The following is an 18,725-nucleotide window of genomic DNA, read 5'->3' on the forward strand; positions in this document are numbered from 1 at the left end:
GGAAAACAATGCTGCAAACTCGATTTTATGAGCTTTTTTAATGTTCTTAGTAATTTCCAGCCAAATTGGCTGTATTTAGGTACATATCTAGAAACTTGTTTGTTGAAATCTAAGGTACATTTTTGTAGTTGACTGTATCCTTAATTTTTGGGCGGTTGCGTATCTTTGGACCAGAGTCGGAGAAAAAAGTATAAAAATTTGATATTTTCAAAAGATTTTTGCTATTTTTACCATTAAGAACCGTTCATACACATTTCGCATATTCTAGAAAATTGTTTACTGAAGCCTTTGCTACACTATTGTGGTTGACTGTTTTCTTGAATTTTTCACAGTTTAATATCTATGGTGCAGAATCCTAGAAAAGAGGATAAAAATCGCAATTCTTTTGCTATTTTGACCATTAAGATCCGTTTCTACAGAGTTCGTATATTCTAGAAAGATGTTTATTGAGATCTGAGTACATTTTTGTAGTTGGTTGTTTGCTTCAAATTTGATCGGTTTGATAGCTGTATAACAAAACTTGAGAAAATTTTTAAAAGAAATTTTACCATGGCGATTTTGACCTTGCAGATGAAGTTTGATGGGTTATATGAGTTCACAATTTTTGTTCTTTAAGACCAGAGCTACAACTTTGCCTCTGAGATAAATTCAAATTTTCTAACGATTTGGAAGATATAGTCATGACTAAATGACCCTTTTTTGCATCAAAGCCTCAAACCTTTGGAGGCTTATAACCGCGAAAGTTGATGAGATAGGGAAAACGGCGAGACATGTGTCTTCTCATTTTTGGTGTTCTATCACACTGTGGAGTCAGAATATGGTTAATAAAACATGACTCAAAAAATTACACACAGTGTTTTTAAATTATTAATTAGCTAAAAAAGGAGAAATATAGGATTGAGGGGAATGTATATGCTTCTTCTACTTCTACCTCGCATTAGAAAGGTATCAACTTAAAACAATGCAAATATTCCCTTTCGATCGATTTACTATGCTTACGTCAGCGCAAGTAGAGAAACAATGATAGGGAAGCTAAAATTTAAACAAGAACGAGAAACAGAGCGACAACGATCAAAGGGACCAAACATGCAGTATTTATAAATATGTTGATAATAATGACAATGAATAACAATAATGATGATTCTAAAATAACAATGAAATAGAAATTACATGCGTAATAGGGATATAACTTTTTGCTCTTCTTTGCAGATATCGAAAATACTACCACATAGCCGTGTAGAGCATGAAAAACTATTGTGAAATAAGGTGTAATTTTTTCTCTATCGCGAAAAAAGTTTCCGCACCAAAAAATTTTTATTTTTTTGTAATCTAATTTAAAATCATTATCAAAGGGTTCTGGACCAATTTGTTCTCAAATCGCGCCATTTCGGAGCATATTAGGAACTTTTGACACTATCGCAATTTTTGGTTTTTCTTTATAAACTCGTGAATTTTATGTTTATATTTTTTGTACCTATCGGACAAGAGAATAAGGTGTCATTTGCAACAAATTCGCGAAAGTTACTGACCGTTTTTAATGACTTTGCCTGTGAGAAATGTATTTTTGTCTATAAATATTTATTCAAACAAAGCAAATTTAAAATTATAAGTAGAAAAAATACCAAAAGGTATTCGATTCCATCGATTTCATCGAATCGATCTTAGAAACGCGTTTTCATTATTAGGACAAAATTCCCCACATGGTACTGGTGTTGTATTTTTGTAGAAAACAAATACAATTCTCACAGGCAAGGTCAACAAAAACAGCCTTTAACTTTCGCGAATTCGTTGCAAATGACCCCAAATTCTCTTGCCCGATAGGTACAAAAAATATAAACATAAAATTCAAGAGTTTATAAAGAAAAACCAAAAATTGCAATAGTGTCAAAAGTTCCTAATATGCCCCTAAATGGCGCGATTTGAGATCAAATTGGTCCAGAATGCTTTGATAATGATTTTAAATTAGATTTCAAAAAAATAAACCTTTTAATGAAAAGCAAATATGTTGTTATAACAGATAAAATTAAAAAATGCATTTCTGAACTTCCATGCATTTGGTGCGGAAACTTTTTTCGCGATAGAGAAAAATTGACACCGTATTTCATAACAGTTTTCCATGCTCTACACGGCTATGTGGTGGTATTTTTTTAGTTATAGCCCTAATGCGTAATATCAATAAGAACAAAATCGACAGAAACATCCAAATTAAATAACCAGATAAACAGTTGCGTTGTCCTAACGGTAGGCTTGTGCTATATTTTCTGTTTGCAGCTTTTCGAAATTTAGTTTTCGCTCTGTGTTAGATCGTACTTTTGCCGCAAAATTAAGACGAATGTGTACCTTGACTGTTAAATGTAAATGATCCGAATCGATGTTCGCTTCTTGAATATATGGAACATCTAACACACTGGAAGAGTATATGCCGTCTATCACAATATGAACGAGATCTGGTTTCCGGGTTTTCCATCTGAAGACATCCACGTGGTCCTGTGTATGTCGTGCTCTCTGCAATGTTTTCACAACTGCAAAATCGATCAGTCTCATTCAATTGTCCATGGCTGAACTTGCCGACCCTGGGGCCAAAGATATTTTGCCCCCCAAATTTGGCCATAACAATCATTTAGAAAAATCGTAATGTCATGGCCAGGACAGAGGTCATATGTCCTCCTTAGGTGCTCGTAGAATATATCCTTGGTATGTTCATCTTTCTCTCCGGTGAGTGCGTGGGCGCAGTTTGCTTTAGTACCGATTCTGGCAAATTTTCTCATCTAGCTAATGTTGCATTTTGACGATTCGTAGTTTTTATCCTGGTTTCACGAAAAAACCACGTATTTCCATTAATCCTATATGAGGTCATTCGCCTCTACTTTACTTGATATCATTCTTGTATATTTCCTGTTGACATTATTTTACCCAGTATTTCACAATATAAATCTCCAGATTATGAACTAATTAAGATATCTGTGACAAGAATGAAAACTTTGTTAATAGCCTTAACGTAAATAAAACAAATCGCTCTTATCGAGATTACTGAAACAGAAGAAGATGAAAGAAAACAAAGCGTGGGTGTGTGTGTGTCTTTTCGTGTTTAAAAACTTTCTCACCATACAAAATCTCTTTGACGTGTATCAGAATACTAATGCTGAAATTTATTTTGTTTCTTTCTTTTTTCATTTTTTTCTTCCCTTTCTTGTTTTCTGCCATTTTTCATTCATGTTCCAATGTACCGTACTTCATTTATCATGAAACAGATTCCAATGAAATCGATATCATGGACAATGATAAAGACTATGAAGCATTCCAAGACAAGGATTACATCATGACAAAACATATTGATTTGTCAGATGAGTTGTCAACACGACGAACAGAAGCAGCAGTAGCCCCAGCCCTAGACCCTGTACCAGCAACGATGTCATCGAAATCAATATCAACGTCACCATCAAGAATAGTACCAACATTGAATGTGGCAACACCATCAACTATGACCACTTCACGGCACAGACACTTGAAGGCAACGAAAAATACAATGGCGACAAATGTAAGGGAACCGCCATCAGCATCGTCATTAGTTAATCATAGATTGTATGGGAATAAGAGTCATTTCGATGATTTATCATCTTTGTCATTGTTAAGTCTACAGGACACTTTCACCACAGACTTAGTCACATCGTCGTCGTCATCGTCGGCAACCTTGTCCTCTATGACCGGAGCGACCACAACTCCAACCACCACCAAATATGCCACTGCCCTTAGAATAAAGGGAGATGAACAGACTATGCACAACACTAACAGTCATTTGAGTGTCGACAATGTCAATGCAACAATTGTGGCAAATATTAACAGCAGTTCGCCCCACAACCAACATCGTCATCATGCCGAACAAGAACAACAGCAGCCACAAGATTCCAATGGTTTTACAAGTACCACTGCCGCCGGTCATAGCAATCGTATTGGAATTGCTGGCACTACAAAAACAAGCGTTAGTAATAGCAATAACACTACCACTACTACAGCTAATACAGCAGCCAAGGAGACAAAGGACAACTTTATGACAGCTACGCTTAGCATTGGTGGGGATGGTAACAAAACAAATACTACTGCTGGTAGCGGTACCACCAGAATATCGGCACGTAAAGTAGAACACAAACACATCCTGCCAAAGTCACACAAAACCGATGCACCAATGTTGAATTATATTTTTGATACTTTTTCATCGGCTAATAAACATCATCATCATGATCAGAGGTAAGTTTTAATTATAAGCACAATATACAATCGCGGAATATTTGAACCCACCAGTATAACACTATGCAACACTGAAAATGCAAACAACTTTACAAGCACATATTGAGACTACAAAAACCCTAATAGGGGTTTGTCCCATCAGATCCAGTTCGCATTTTATGGCCTCATCTAAACCGGGCTAAAACTACAGTTTTTTTCCTTTATCTCAGAAATGATTAAGAATTTTGCCTTGCTGTCTTTGGCAATATCATAGCCCTAAACTAGCAGAAATTATCTTTTGAACAGATCACATAAGAAAAACTCCATTTAGGGCGTTAAAATCGATAAAATACAGAAAATTTTACAAAATTGCTGAAATTCTGGTCAGTATCAGCTAAAGTTCTCAGTAATTCTTCAGAACAATTTGAAATCCTAAAATGCTTACTTCATTTTTTCAGCGGTATTTTGCATCATATCTTTTACAACACGTATTTCAAACACAGTTCACACCAACAGTTTATTCTCAAATTTCACCATAGGAAATGTTGTAATTTACATAAAACCTATAATATATTAGGCAGTAGGCCCGTTAGTTACCCAGGAGACACATTATTGCCATTTGCATCAGGGGAAAGGTCAGTAGATCTTTCTCCATATGTAGGCTACTTTGCTGGTATCTGCCCTCCAGGAAGTAAAATATGGACCAAATTTAAAATTTTTATATTTTTCATACACAATTAATGGTCCATTTAACCCACTAGATAATATGAGATCATCATCCAAAATTGTAGGCATGTTCTTCGACCTAAACTCTTACATCGTGCAAAATCTCGTAACTATTAACCTATAATTGCGACCTCCAGCGTGCTTCTGATTACACTACAAACAATTAACTAGATATATTAGGCTGTAACTCTGTTATCTGAGCAAGTAAATCAACCCAATTGGCATCAATGGAAAGGTCAGGCGTTCCTCTTCCAAGTATAGCTTACTTGTCCGGAATGTCTCTTCCAGGAATAGAGATATAATCTGTATTTAAGAAACTTTCAAAATGATCACACAAAAGTTGTGGTCCATTTAACCCTCTAAATATTATCTTATCGCCATCTCAAATTGCAAGCTTCTTCTTTGTCATATACTCTTACCTTATTTTAACTTTCGCGTTGATCGAACTATTATTGCGACCTACAGAGCCGCTACAAAATTGGATAAATATTATGTTATTATTATATTATTTTGGTCCATTTCAACCGCTAAATATTTCACGATCATCACCAATATAAATAGGGATCTATTCTGGTTTGAACCCGACCTCCATATAAAATTTCGTGACGATCGGTCCATAATTGCGGCCTTGAGTTTGATTACAATTGACAGACGGACGGACTGACACTAATCTCAAAATCGAAAGATTGGTATACCATACTAAAACTTTCCACTTAAATTATGACATTAATAATAGTTCATTGTTTCAGAAACTCGCTTATAACATAACCATTTTTCTCATTTTTAAATAAATATTTTCTTTAAAATTAGGCATGATTGTAATCCATCTTCTCCTTAAGACACGCGAAAAATGGCAACAAATGTTGAGTTTCGAAAAATTTTGAATGTTTAGAAGCGATTTGCATCTTTAAAGTCTTAAAAAGATGACAGATTTTTTAATTGTTGTCGTTGGGCGCATCCGCTGTGGGCCGGGGTATTGGCTTTGATAAGACTGATGTTGAAGAATTTAGTTTTATCCGAATTGTCGCTAGCCTTTCATCCACCGCACGATGGGGCCAATGGCAGGTTTTTGAGGCAAAAAGTAATTTTTTCAAGTCAGCGATTGAAATCAAATAACAACGGAATTATATTCTTAACACTTTCAAACCTACAAAACCAAAAAATTACAATCTGGCAACGACCCACGGCGATATGCCAAACTGTCAAAGATGTCATAATTATGATTCCGTTTATTTCTGACATTCAGTCGTAATTAAAGAATTTAAGTATTTTGGCGCCAAAACCTGATCTGTTGATATTATCTATTTTTTAAAAATGGAAAATACGGGTAATGGTATGTAAATTAGGATTATTATTAAAAGTGTAAATGTAATATTAGATGTGGTCAATAATTTGTTGTGTCAGTAAGTGATGGTTTTTGATGTAGTCTGTGGAATCGTCCATGTGTTCTTTGGAGTAGAACTTTCGGCTTCAGGGTGCTTTCTCGTAAAAATATGTATCTGGTGAAAGGTGACAATGTCGGCTAACAGATTTTGAAAACAATTTTTGCGTATACTTGCGAATAAAAAAATGATCAACTTCCAGATTTCGTAAAACTTAAAAATTTGGATATTTTTTATTTTTGGTTGGAAAATCAGCGAAAACCTAAACACCTTATAGAATGGATTTCTGCAAAATTTAATCGAGGTGTCAAAGACAACTTCATGACGGAAGTTAAAAAGCAAATTTGTAATATTTGTGCACGCCTTAACCAAAAATGGATAAAAAATTGGAGGTCAAAAAGTCGTGTATTACAATTTGAAAGCTTATGGTTAGCTAGCGACACAGTATTTACGCTAGAACAAGGTAATGATAAAAAGAAGAGAGGGCGCTCTAATGTGGATTATAGTGAAGGAAGAAAACTCGCTTCGGAAGTATGCTATGAACACGGCAACAATACCAAACCCTTGATTCATGCCGCCTCTGTTTTGGTCAATTTGTCAAAAGAAAAATTTTTAAACTATGTTCTCAAGGAAGTTCGGTATCAACCAACTAAATTGAGAAAACAATTAACGTCGACAGAGAAAATGTATGAACGATATATCTAAATCTGAACCGATTTTAATATGATGTCTCAATAATGTTTTCTAGACCAAATTCCGTCACACACTTTAAATGTCATCACAATTGGACATATATAGCGTGATTGCTGAACGAAATACCTAAAATCGGGTGAAAATATATATGGGAGCTATATCCAAATCTGAACCGATTTCGATATAGTTTGGCATACTTTTTTTCTAGACGTAATTTCGTCACACATTTTAAATTTCATCGAAATTGGACAGAATTTGCGTGTTTGTTGCACCAAATACCTAAAATCGGGTGAAAATATATATGGGAGCTATATCCAAATCTGAACCGATTTCAATATAATTTAGCAAACATATTTCTAGACCAAATCCTGTCACACGTTTCAAATTTCTTCGAAATTGGACAGAAATTGCGTGTTTGTTGCACGAAATACATCAAATCGGGCGAAAATATATAAGGGAGCTATATCCAAATTTGAACCGATTTCAAAATAACTTGGCAAACTAATTTCCAGTCCGAATTCCGCCATATATTCCAAATATCATCATAATTGGACAGAATTTTCGTGTTTGGTCCATCAATTACTCGCAATCGGGCGAACATATATATGAGAGCTATATCTATATATGAACCGATATCAACCAAATTTGGCAGATTAGCTTCTAGGCCGATTATAAACATCTGCACGAAATTTTGTCTAGGTCTAGCTTGCCCCTGTGATTTTTTGCCTCAGAAACTTATCATCGGCCCCATCGTGCACCGGAGTGAATCTAGAGCATAATACGCCACCTTTAGGTATTGGTATTGTTGTGTGATTTTCTGCTGTGTCAATCGCGACAGTGATATCGGCGTTGTACTGATTGAGTGCTGTCGCCAGTGCGTGAACTGCACCACCTAAATTTAGTGTTCGTTCATTCTATGTGCAGATTCGCAGATCATGGCCCTTAAAAACTTTTGCGGGGCTAGCTTCTCGTTTCCTTTGTTTTTAGTAACACTGGTATAACAATAACATGGTGGTCTTTTCACAGTTTGATGTCAGTCGTTATTGCGTAAACTGTACATTCACTGTCAGGAATCTGGATATTCCAGATTCAGATCATGGTGCTTAAAACGCTTTTGAAGGTCGCCAAAGTCAGTGTGGGTTATAAATGATAAATGATAATCAGTGTTGCCGTTCGAAAAAAAAATTTTCGGGCCAAAATTTTCCTAAAAATCAGCCCAAAGCAGCCGATGATTTAAAATTCAAAGAAAACATGTGGGGATTTCAAAGTGAAATCGGAAACTACAAAACGTGATTTTTGATCCCCTTGATTTTTTTGCTGTGTTGATGCTGCTCTTCTAAGATTTTTTGACTAACGGTTCCAGAGATATCGCGCCTTGAAAATTTTGAATTCTGTAAAAGCTATCTGCAAAGAAATACTCATAAATTCTTTAATATTGGTCCAAATAGATAAAAAACTTTTTTTTATTTTTTTTTATTTTTATCAGCTATCTAATAAAAAATAGAAAAGAATTTTGCACAGTGGGCTTGGATACAATTTTCGCGATTTAATATTTAAAATAATGATTGCACTCTTCGATTTACTTGAATTTTTTTGTATTAAACTACAGTCAATTACAAAAATGTTATGACCCATGTTGCAGTAGGATTCGAATAAGAAAGAAGAAATACTTTGCACATAGCTTTAAAATTATTTTCTGAGATCTAGTTTTATTAGTATGTATTAAGATTGTATTGGGTATTTCAGGTGTGTATTAAATACAATATTAATAAAAAATCATAGAATTATATATGGGCAAATCCCAGAAACAGTCTACCAGCCAAATTTTTTTTTATTTTATCCAAATTAATTTATTTTTTCACAGAAGATTAGGCTGGATATCTAATTTTAGAAATATGTTAAAAACTTTTTTTTCTATCATTATTAACACAAAAATTATTACAAAATTCTACCCTACCTCAGGTTTTTTAATTTTATACAAAATTTGTACATTTTTTACATGTTCATATTATTACTTTAGTGTTAACATAAGTGGTAAACTCAAAAGCTATATTGTTATTCACTCAATTCTCTTAGATTTTGACGGAAAATATTATCTTTTACTATTTTGGAAAAAGTGAAATTAGGTATGAAAAGACAGATCCAAGTGGTGTAGCGTTCGTCACGAAAAATTATGTTTTTTTTTTATACTGTGGGCAGAAATTTCTTTTTTTTTAAATTCATCTATAAATTTAAATTAAATTAATATCCTGATTTTAAGGAAATAGAAAAAAAATCTACAATAATAAAAAATAAAAAAATTACAGTGCATTAATTTCTGTAGCGTTCGTCACGATATGAGTTCTCCCAAAAAATAAAAAAAAAAAATTGCCTTTTAATTCTGTTTTCACTTTCTCTTGTATTCTATTTTTGTTTTATTCTGTTTTCGTAGCGATTTGAGTTCAGTTAATTGTTAAGAAATTAAAAAAATGAAATGATATTTCAAAGTTATATTTATTTTCTGATGGATGTGCAAGTCGATTTAAAAACAAATTCATTTTAAGTAGTATACACTTTTTCAAAGAAAAATTTGAGTGGAATTTTTTGCAACTGCTCACGGAAAGGGTGCAGTAGACGGAATCAGAGCTGTCGTAAAGAAAAAAAATTGGAAAATGGTAAAAGCTCCGAATATTGTTCTTAATAACGCCCATGATTTTTTTTTTAAATTGGCAAAAATGAATACAAATGGTATTTTCATTTTATATATAAGTAGAAGTTATATACAAAAATCAGCTGGAATTCATTCGGAGAGATGGGCTAACGTTAAGAGCATTCCCGGAATTAAAATCAAACATTATTTTTCGTCATATAACAAAAATGTGCTCAAAATCGCACTAACGTCAGATTCATTAAAACATAAAATTTATTTATAGACATATACGCATTGATAAACTTATTTATGAACATAAAATATGACTTAAATAACGTTATTTACAAGAAATATACATTGTTTCGTTAAAATAAATACACTGGTTTTTATTTACTATATACTGGAAAAAATGTAGCGTGCATCACGTAGCGTGCGTCACATTAGGTTCGCTGATTTTGGAAAAAAAATACAAAATTGTTTGCCTAAAAATTAATTGTTTTAGAATTCTCTTATATTCATCTTTCTTTTAAAATTTTCATTTTGTGTGCTTTATTATGCAAAATTTGCTAAAAATTATGAAAACATAGCACAAGGTCGGAAGCTACTTCCACTTTTTGTGGCGTGCGTCACAATAACTTATAATCAATTTTTTCCGCTAATTATACTTGTTAAAAAAAATTGTTTTATGGCATTTGAAAGTGCTCTCAAATTCTATTAAATACCATGTATAGATTCAATGCATCTATCTGGAAAGTTCAAAAAATGTTAATATTTTTGCCCGAAAACGCGTACAAATGTAGCGTTCGTCACGCAGGATTTACCCATATTCAGTTTTTTTTTTTAAATAAAAAGTATGAAAACAAAACTCGTTTCATTTACAATTTTCTTACATAACATAATACGAGGCGAACTAAAAAAATGTGCGGCCTAGACCCCATTTGACATTTTTTTTAGCCTAAACGTACTCAGGACAGTTTTACATACGATCATGTGCTTTGTTGTTTACGGTGGTTTGAAACAATTACTTTGCAAAAAAAATGGAATTTAATTGTGAACATTTTCGTACGATTATTTTTCAAAAGTGTCCACGTGGATAATCACGTCAAGAGAGCATCGATCAAATTAAATCTTTGTATGTCGATAAAGGACCATCCTATAGCACTATGCAAAACTGGTTTAATGAGTTCAATCATGGCCGACACTCGCTAAAAAACGAAGGTGGTGACTGTGTGCCAAATATTGGGATAATGCAAGATCGCCATGTTATATCCCGAGACATAGAGACGTCCTTGGGCATTCTTCCACCAACTAACATATGATGTCGCAAAAATGGGGTTTCTCGTTAGATCCAGCACAATATGAAAATTACTCAAAAAAGGCTCTTGTCGATTGGTGCAAAGAAATTGTGAATAAATACGACGAATCTTGGATCTATGCGTATGAGCCCAAAACAAAACAGCAATCGACCTTGGGGGCCTTCCAAGGCGAGGCAAATCCAAAGTTGTTTATGGAATAAGCACTTCGAAGCAAATGGTCGCTTTTTTCTTCGCAAAACTGACCTTGTGCCGACTATACAGCTCGAGAAACGTAGGACGGTTAATTCTGAGTGGTACACTATTTTTTTTTTTTATAATTTACAATTATAAGCATGAAAACGGACCAAAATGGATTTGGCCCAACCATCGGACCAAAGCGGCAACACTGATGATAATGTCAAAGTGAATCAGCCACTAATCGATGTTAATTGTGCGAATTGTAACCAGCATGAAACCATGACATTGCTAGCAAATAGTATATGCTATAAAGCTACTGAGAGTTCTTTTTGTATACATTGTTTTCTGAAACAGAAAATAAATACTAAGTTATACTGATGGTGGAAAACATTTGAGTTTTCTTGGAAATTGTTAGTATAGTGTGTTCCATTTCCACATTTCCAACCTTTTTAAAGGAATATAAAATATAAATGATTCTTTCTCACAAAAAAAGAAAAAAAGAAAATAAATAAATAAAGTATAGTGACAGATATGGACACAATCAAACAAATCCGCTCCAAACAAATATATTTTGGAAAAAATATCAATGCAATGTAGCAAAAACCTTTTAATGACTTCCTTTTAATAGTTGCTTTCAAAAAGCACATCCACTTGCCGGCTATGGCACTACCTTCCAATTTGAACTTGAGGCATAAAACACTTTAAGCCGGCCGCCCGTGAGCATAGCCTACTTTTTCAATGCATTATGAATAAACATGGAAGTGAATAAATAAGTCGACAGCAACAAAGTGAAAGAACGGCCATAACTGTAAAACAAATACAACGAAAGAACGAGCGAACCAACGAATTATGCTCCCAACAAAAGAAGAAAAAAAAACACAACGAATCCATTTGTTTTGCCCCGTTTCGGTGTTTCCGTTCATATATTTTTACAAATATTTCAATGACCGACTTTCCACCGTGTCAGTGACAAATGGCAATGGTACGGATTTAACTGGATTTTCCTAAGTACATACACGTATTTTTCGTTTTGGTCCGCACAGGATGTAATTGCCATGCCTATTGCTATAGTAGTGAAAAGCGAGAGAGCAGGCACAGAATATTTACTATGTAGGTCATTATGATTTCTTACTGCATCAAAGTGAACGTCAACGAAAGCGAACCTAATTTTAACTTTTCAATTTATCGTGGCATTTTTTGTGATTAATTGCTTATCCAAAGAAGAATTGAAGGGATGGAGTTCTATTTCCAAATTTTTTATGCAAACAATTGGTATTTGGATTGACCTGAACTACTTCAGTCCGGAAGTGGGAAATTCTTAATTTCATGGCCGACTTTTTTATTGTCCCTTTTATATATATTAAAACCTTACCAACAGAGAGGAGTCCTTCACATCAGTTGTGACATAGTATTGACCAACAAATGCTGATTTTAACTAAGTAAGCAGTTTTAAAATAAATTCACATTTCGTGAAAAAAAATTAGATTTAGCAAAACACTGATATTACTCTTGGTTTTGAATCCTGGATATTTTCGCAAGTAGATAAGCTTGCGCTTAGTGTGAGTTTGAGAGAAAAATACTTCGATAGATCTACGTGCGAATCTGTATTAACGTTGAATATCGACGTCGTATAACCACCATCTGTATCGGCTATACAACGACATCAACATAGGTAAACGTACCCAGTTTCACAGATTGCGCTGTACTAAACAGAACTTTTTGTTCCATAAGCTGAACTAAGAATAGATTTCCAAACTCACCAATCTTCTTAGTCCAGTCAAAAAAGGCATTGAAATAGCAAAAATTCCCACAAAGGTGAATTTTGGTGGAGAGCAAGGGTTTGCTATTAGAAGCAATGTCATAAAAGTCCCCATCAATCCCATGTGTGCAAAAACAGTTATTCAAAGGTCAAAATTGATGGATTTTTAGGTTTTCGGTTTTTTTCTTGAAAAATCAAAAAATGACTAGAGCAAATATTGTAGACGGAAAAACTCTCTACAAGTTTGGTGTTTATAATTTTTCTCCTAGGAGAAATCATTCTTGAAATATAACGGTTCTAAAGAACACATCATTTATATGCACTTATAAGGGAAACGACTAAAAAACCGGAGTAACCGGGTCGGTCCCCCAAAAATATAAAGGTTTCCTTGAAGAGCGAAATTGTACCTATCTTTTAAAACAAAAGACAACAAAATTGGAACGTGTTTAGTAGAGTTATTCCATGTTCCACATGTGTGATCGAAAGCCCAACGAAACTCTCCGATTTTTTTTGAACTTTTGTTAGAATTGAATTTTTGTTGCTCTGATTACGGAAATGTATAATTTTCATGGGCGGCAAATCCGGTTCGCCGGTTATTTGACCCGAAATGCCAGATTTAAATCCGGATCAGACCCGGATTTTTTACTGCAAAGTGGGTATCGTTTGAAAGCTTATGGACATACCTAACTCATGGCGTTTTTATTGTAACCGGTTCGCCTCATGATGTTCTTACGCAGCATACTTCTTCACATGTGTAATTTAACACATATATCACGATGTTTCAAAAAATGGTGACTCCTATTGAAAATTCATAAAGGTTATTCTTGTGGACAATTCTTAAGCCTACAACTTTTACTTTAGTCAATTCTGTTTCTTTCTTATTTCTTAGCGTTTTTGAGAAAAATACAAAAACTGAATAAGGCCACCAAAAAATGACCTTTGACCCTGAATAACTTCGTGTGCACACATGGATCGATGGGGACTTTTAGGACGTTACTTCTAATTGCAAACCCTAACTTTCCACCAAAATTCAGCTTTGCGGGAATTTTGGCTAATTCCCGGCAATTTTGGATGTCATGTTTTGTGATATCATCTTCAACTTGATCTTTCCATCGGAATTTTTCCTTCCCTTGGGGCGTATAGGTTTTTTTTTTAATTTCTTAGTAGGGTGTCAAAAAAACGGGTTTTCCAAACAAAACGGTTAGCCGAAATTTCCAATTTTTCAAAAATTGGTTTTCGGTTTTCAAAAATTTTCAAAACCGGTTAACCGGTTTAAACCGCTTTTGTGAAATAGGTGCAAAATTGCTCATAATTGGTAAATATGTATTTGTTTAAAAATGTACGGAAAGGGGTAAATTAAAATCAACGACTTCGTTATTGCATAATTATCTCATAATATCCCTGTTATTTGATATTCAACCTCGAAGTGAGACAGCAAAATGAAGACTGAAATTGTGCTCTAAGAATAGTAAAAACACTTACATATATAAGATTGTGTACCCAAAGAATTAAGTTTACATTTTATTGAGTATAGATTCTCCCTCATGTATTGAACCTCAAAGTATCGGGCCGGAATCAAACATGCATATTAATCTTAAATTCGACAAGTTCTTAGTTTACTGTATTAATTTAAAAACGTACGAGTAACATTATTCAAACTATTTTTTGATATTACGTATACGCATTATTGAACTAGATTAACACAACTATACATTTGACACAAAATATTTTTCAAATTTATAGGTATCTGACATTTACAAATTTGCCCTACCTTGTGTTAGTTAAGTTTAGTTTACTTTCAAGAATACAATTATAATTTAATATTAAAAATATTACTATTTTTTTTAAAACCGGTTAACCGACACAAATAACCTTTTTTTTCGGTTAACCAAAAAAGATGTTTTTGTCGAAAACCGGTTTCGGTTTTGTAACTCAAAACCGGTTAACCGGTTTCGGTTTTGGACACCCTATTTCTTAGTATGCTTCCTGTTTCAGATACCCTTTATATAATTTGCAGCAGAATATATCTGCACCATAATCTTCAATCTGGTGTTCTACTCTTTGCTAAAAATTTCGAACTTCATTCTGGCACAAAATTTAAAGTCGATATAAAGGTGTCCGCCGGTTCGTCTATCTTTAAAAGTCAAGATAGAGCTCCAATATTTATGACAGGGTCATATAGTTTGGTGCAGAAGTTTATATTACTCCTAGGTTATTTAATATTGAAAATAAAATGTTCGGTATTTTTAAGGTACTAGCCACATCATGCATGGATGTAATTTGGTTTTTATAGGGGTACGGCCCGATTTTATGTATTCCGAGGACTTTTTGTCACATTTTCGGACCGAAGTATTGGTAAATGTTTTATTGTGGGTCTCAGTGGGATCAGACGTGAAACTAATGATAGGCAACACTATGCAACACAAAAATGCGTAATTTTCAACATCTTTGTTGTTGTAAGACTTTACGCAATATGTGTTTAAAACTTTACACATTTTGTGTTGCGATTGTGGACAAAATTTATTGTAATTTTACACACTGTATGTAATTGTATGTATGTAGCCAAATGTATGTATACATAACTTCTGATTTTGTTTTTAATAAAACTACCTTTTGAATACGGAGAAAAAAATTGTTTTATTTATATAAAACATAACTTATTTCATTTATGTGATTAAAAAAAACTAGTAAAAGTAAATATATGTGTAATTATATACATATGTATATACAACATGTTTGAAGAATTATAAAGTTATATGATAATTAAAATTTTCTATGTTATTAAAAATTATTTTATGCCATGTTCATACCAGTACTTTAATTACTCTGTTCGCTCTCACAATTACGTATACGAATTAACCCGTTCATACGACATGGTACATACTTCATACCAACATAGTTCATATTTTCATACTTTTTGTTTGTTGATTTTAAAGGAAGTTTCAAACAAAAGACATGCAAAATTAATTGATATGAACTGGAAAAATAATGTTCATTCCTTCAAACATCTATTTTATGTTATATTCTATTCTTTTCATTCGTGTTTTCTGTTTTTCCTTAAATTTGTGATGTTTTCAACACATTTTTCAAATTTTCTATTTTCAAAATTAACGAGAGAGAGAGAGAGACCAGCCAAAATAACTTTTTGGTATACAGATTTTCAGACAGGTATTTGATTTTAGTTTTTAGATTTGTATGCGAATTTGAAGCAATCGACAAGAAAGGTAACTGCTATGAAAGGAAAGACAAAATTTACTATACTAATCGTTCCACAGTTTTTTTTTATTCATGTTTTGCAGTTTTTTTTTAAATGTTGTTGTTTTTCATAAATTTTTAAATCTTGTCTGTCATAATTAATTTATTTCGATAAATACTCTTATTTTTTAGAGATGAGACATTTTTTATCGTCGTTCGGAGAGTAATTTGAATTGAGCAATGTACAAAAGTAGTTTATCGCTCTCAGAATTTTTTTGTATGGGAAACAAGTAAGAAAGTATCAGTCAGCTGTGCTGACGTAGAAATACCCTCAGCCACTGAAAAAAATCAAAACCAAACCAAACACAATAACGATGCCGTATATATAATATATTGATTTTGTATCACGAGTTTACTTTGAAATATGTATGTACCGTAATGTGGGGCTATACCAAATCATTGACATATACCAAACATTTTTAGTAACCAAACTTCTTCATAAAGGACTCCAAATATTAAATTACGTTAAACTAAGTTTTAAAAAAATGTTTGACAACATTTTAGAGTTGTCTTGCGCAATAGCCATTTTAGTATGCGCCGGCTGGGTTTTGGAGCTTTTGGGCCATTATCTTAGGAAGTATTGACTTGCTCCGCAAAAACTTGTACCATTGTAAATGAAGCCGCTAGAACAACCTACTGAAAAAAAGAGTAAAAACGATGCGAGGGGAGCTCTTAAACTTCACTTTATCCGAATTTTGTGTGGGAGGGACCCGAAGCGGTGGGCCGATATAGTCCATATTCCAACCTGACACATAACTGGATGAAATAATGCAATGTGCAAAGTCTGCACTAATCAGAAACTCCCTGCGAGAATTATCTTTCGGATTTGCCATTTTAGTTGGTACCGTCAGGGTTCTTGGAGCTTTTATGCCAATATCTCAGAAAGTATGGGCTTGCGCAAAAAAAAAATTTCACCGTCGTAAAGGGAGCCGCAAAGAAAACTTACTGAAAAAATTTCAAAACTATCCAAGAGGAGCTCTTAAACTTCACTTTATCCGAATTTTGTGTGGGAGGTACCTGTTTTAGGAGTTTTGTTGTTCTCCTACTTGAAAAATGTACATTTTTTGTTGTACGTAAATGAATTTTGATACTGTTTGTATTTAATTTCAAACACATTCTGTTGCAATTACAGCTTTTGCAACATTTTATGTTTGAAATTAAGCAGTTTGTATTTAATTTCAAGTCTATTCTATTGAAACCACTGTTTTTGCAATAATTTGTGTTTGAAATTACGCATTTCCACAAATTGCACTATAATTTATTAATTTTTGCTCACCACTCACCACCAAAATTAAACACAAACTGTGTTTTCTTTCAGCACAAATTGGGTAAAATCCCAGCAACAAAATAAATCGGCATCTGGGGAGCAAAGCTGGAGCCAACAAAGAGAAGAAAAAAGGCAGAAAAATTGCAAACAAATAAAAGAAAAACGAAAACACTTCTGTATTTACCGAACTATATCGGACGTAAATAAAAACACTGTCCTTTTATAAATTTCAAAAAATGTCGAACAAATTCAAATTATTTTTATTTATATAATTTTAAATTAATTACACTGAAGGTAATCGTTTTCAAAAAATTTAAGCTGAGGATTTTTGAAAGTACAGGCCCAAACGACAAAAACCCTAGTTGGGTTTTGTTGTGTCAGATCCAGCTTGGATTTTATGGCCACATCCAAACATGGTTAAATATTGACTTTTTAAATAAATTCTGGGCTATATCTCTAAAATCTATGTGAATCTTCATCTGACCTCTGAAGCAAATTTGTAGATAAGGGTAAGAATAAAATATTTGGAGAAATAATGACCTCGAAAAACTACATTTATTGCCTCAAATTTTATAAAATATCGAATGTTTCCATAATTTGTGTACATTTCGCACCATATCTCCAAAACCGTTAATTCTTTCTTAATGTTTTCTTTTATTCGTTGGAATGTAGTACACAACTCTCCAGAACATGCGATTGTTGAAAAATGTCTCTATCACGCTGTTTTCAGTATATTTTTTTAACGAAAATTTAATAAATATGTCAATAATGTGGTGAAATGCGAAATGCGAGAATAAACTTTTGGTGTGAACTGTGTTTGAAATACGTGTTATAAAAGATTTGATGCAAAATACCGCTGAAACAACATGAAGTAAGCATTTTAGAGTTTTAGAATGTTTTGAAAAATTGCTGATAACTTTATTGGGAAGACTTTTGCAAAAGGTTACTTGGTTTAACCCCCAATAGTTTAGCTGATACTAAGCAGAATCTCAGCAATTATGTAAAATTTTCTATATTTTATCGATTTTGAGGCCCTAACTAGAGTTTTTCTTAAGAGGTCTGTTCAAAAGTTCTACTAGTTTAGGGCTACAATATTGCCAAAGACAGCAAGGCCAAATTCTTAATCATTTCTGGAATAAAGGCCTGTTAAATGCAAAAAACTGTAGTTTCAGCCCGGTTTAGATAACGCCATAAAATCCGAACTTGATCTGGCAGGACAAACCCCTACTAGTGTTTTTGTAGTCTCAATCTGTACTTTCAAAAAATGCTTGCTAGAAGTTGTTTGCATTTTCCATTA

General features: G+C 33.4%; 1 protein-coding gene across 1 annotated transcript in view; it reads left to right on the forward strand.

The window, feature by feature from the left end:
• Positions 1-18,725, forward strand: part of dpr20 (defective proboscis extension response 20) — a 297,312-nt gene that overhangs the window by 223,227 nt on the left and 55,360 nt on the right. Inside the window, exon 3 of the mRNA XM_073986375.1 lies at positions 3,252-4,245. Within this exon, the coding sequence (XP_073842476.1) occupies positions 3,252-4,245 (994 nt within the window). The remainder of the gene's footprint in view (positions 1-3,251; positions 4,246-18,725) is intronic.

This window comes from Musca autumnalis, unplaced genomic scaffold (assembly GCF_047663935.1).
Source record: "Musca autumnalis isolate F117 unplaced genomic scaffold, ASM4766393v1 scaffold_4, whole genome shotgun sequence".
Classification (NCBI taxonomy): Eukaryota; Metazoa; Arthropoda; class Insecta; order Diptera; family Muscidae; genus Musca; species Musca autumnalis.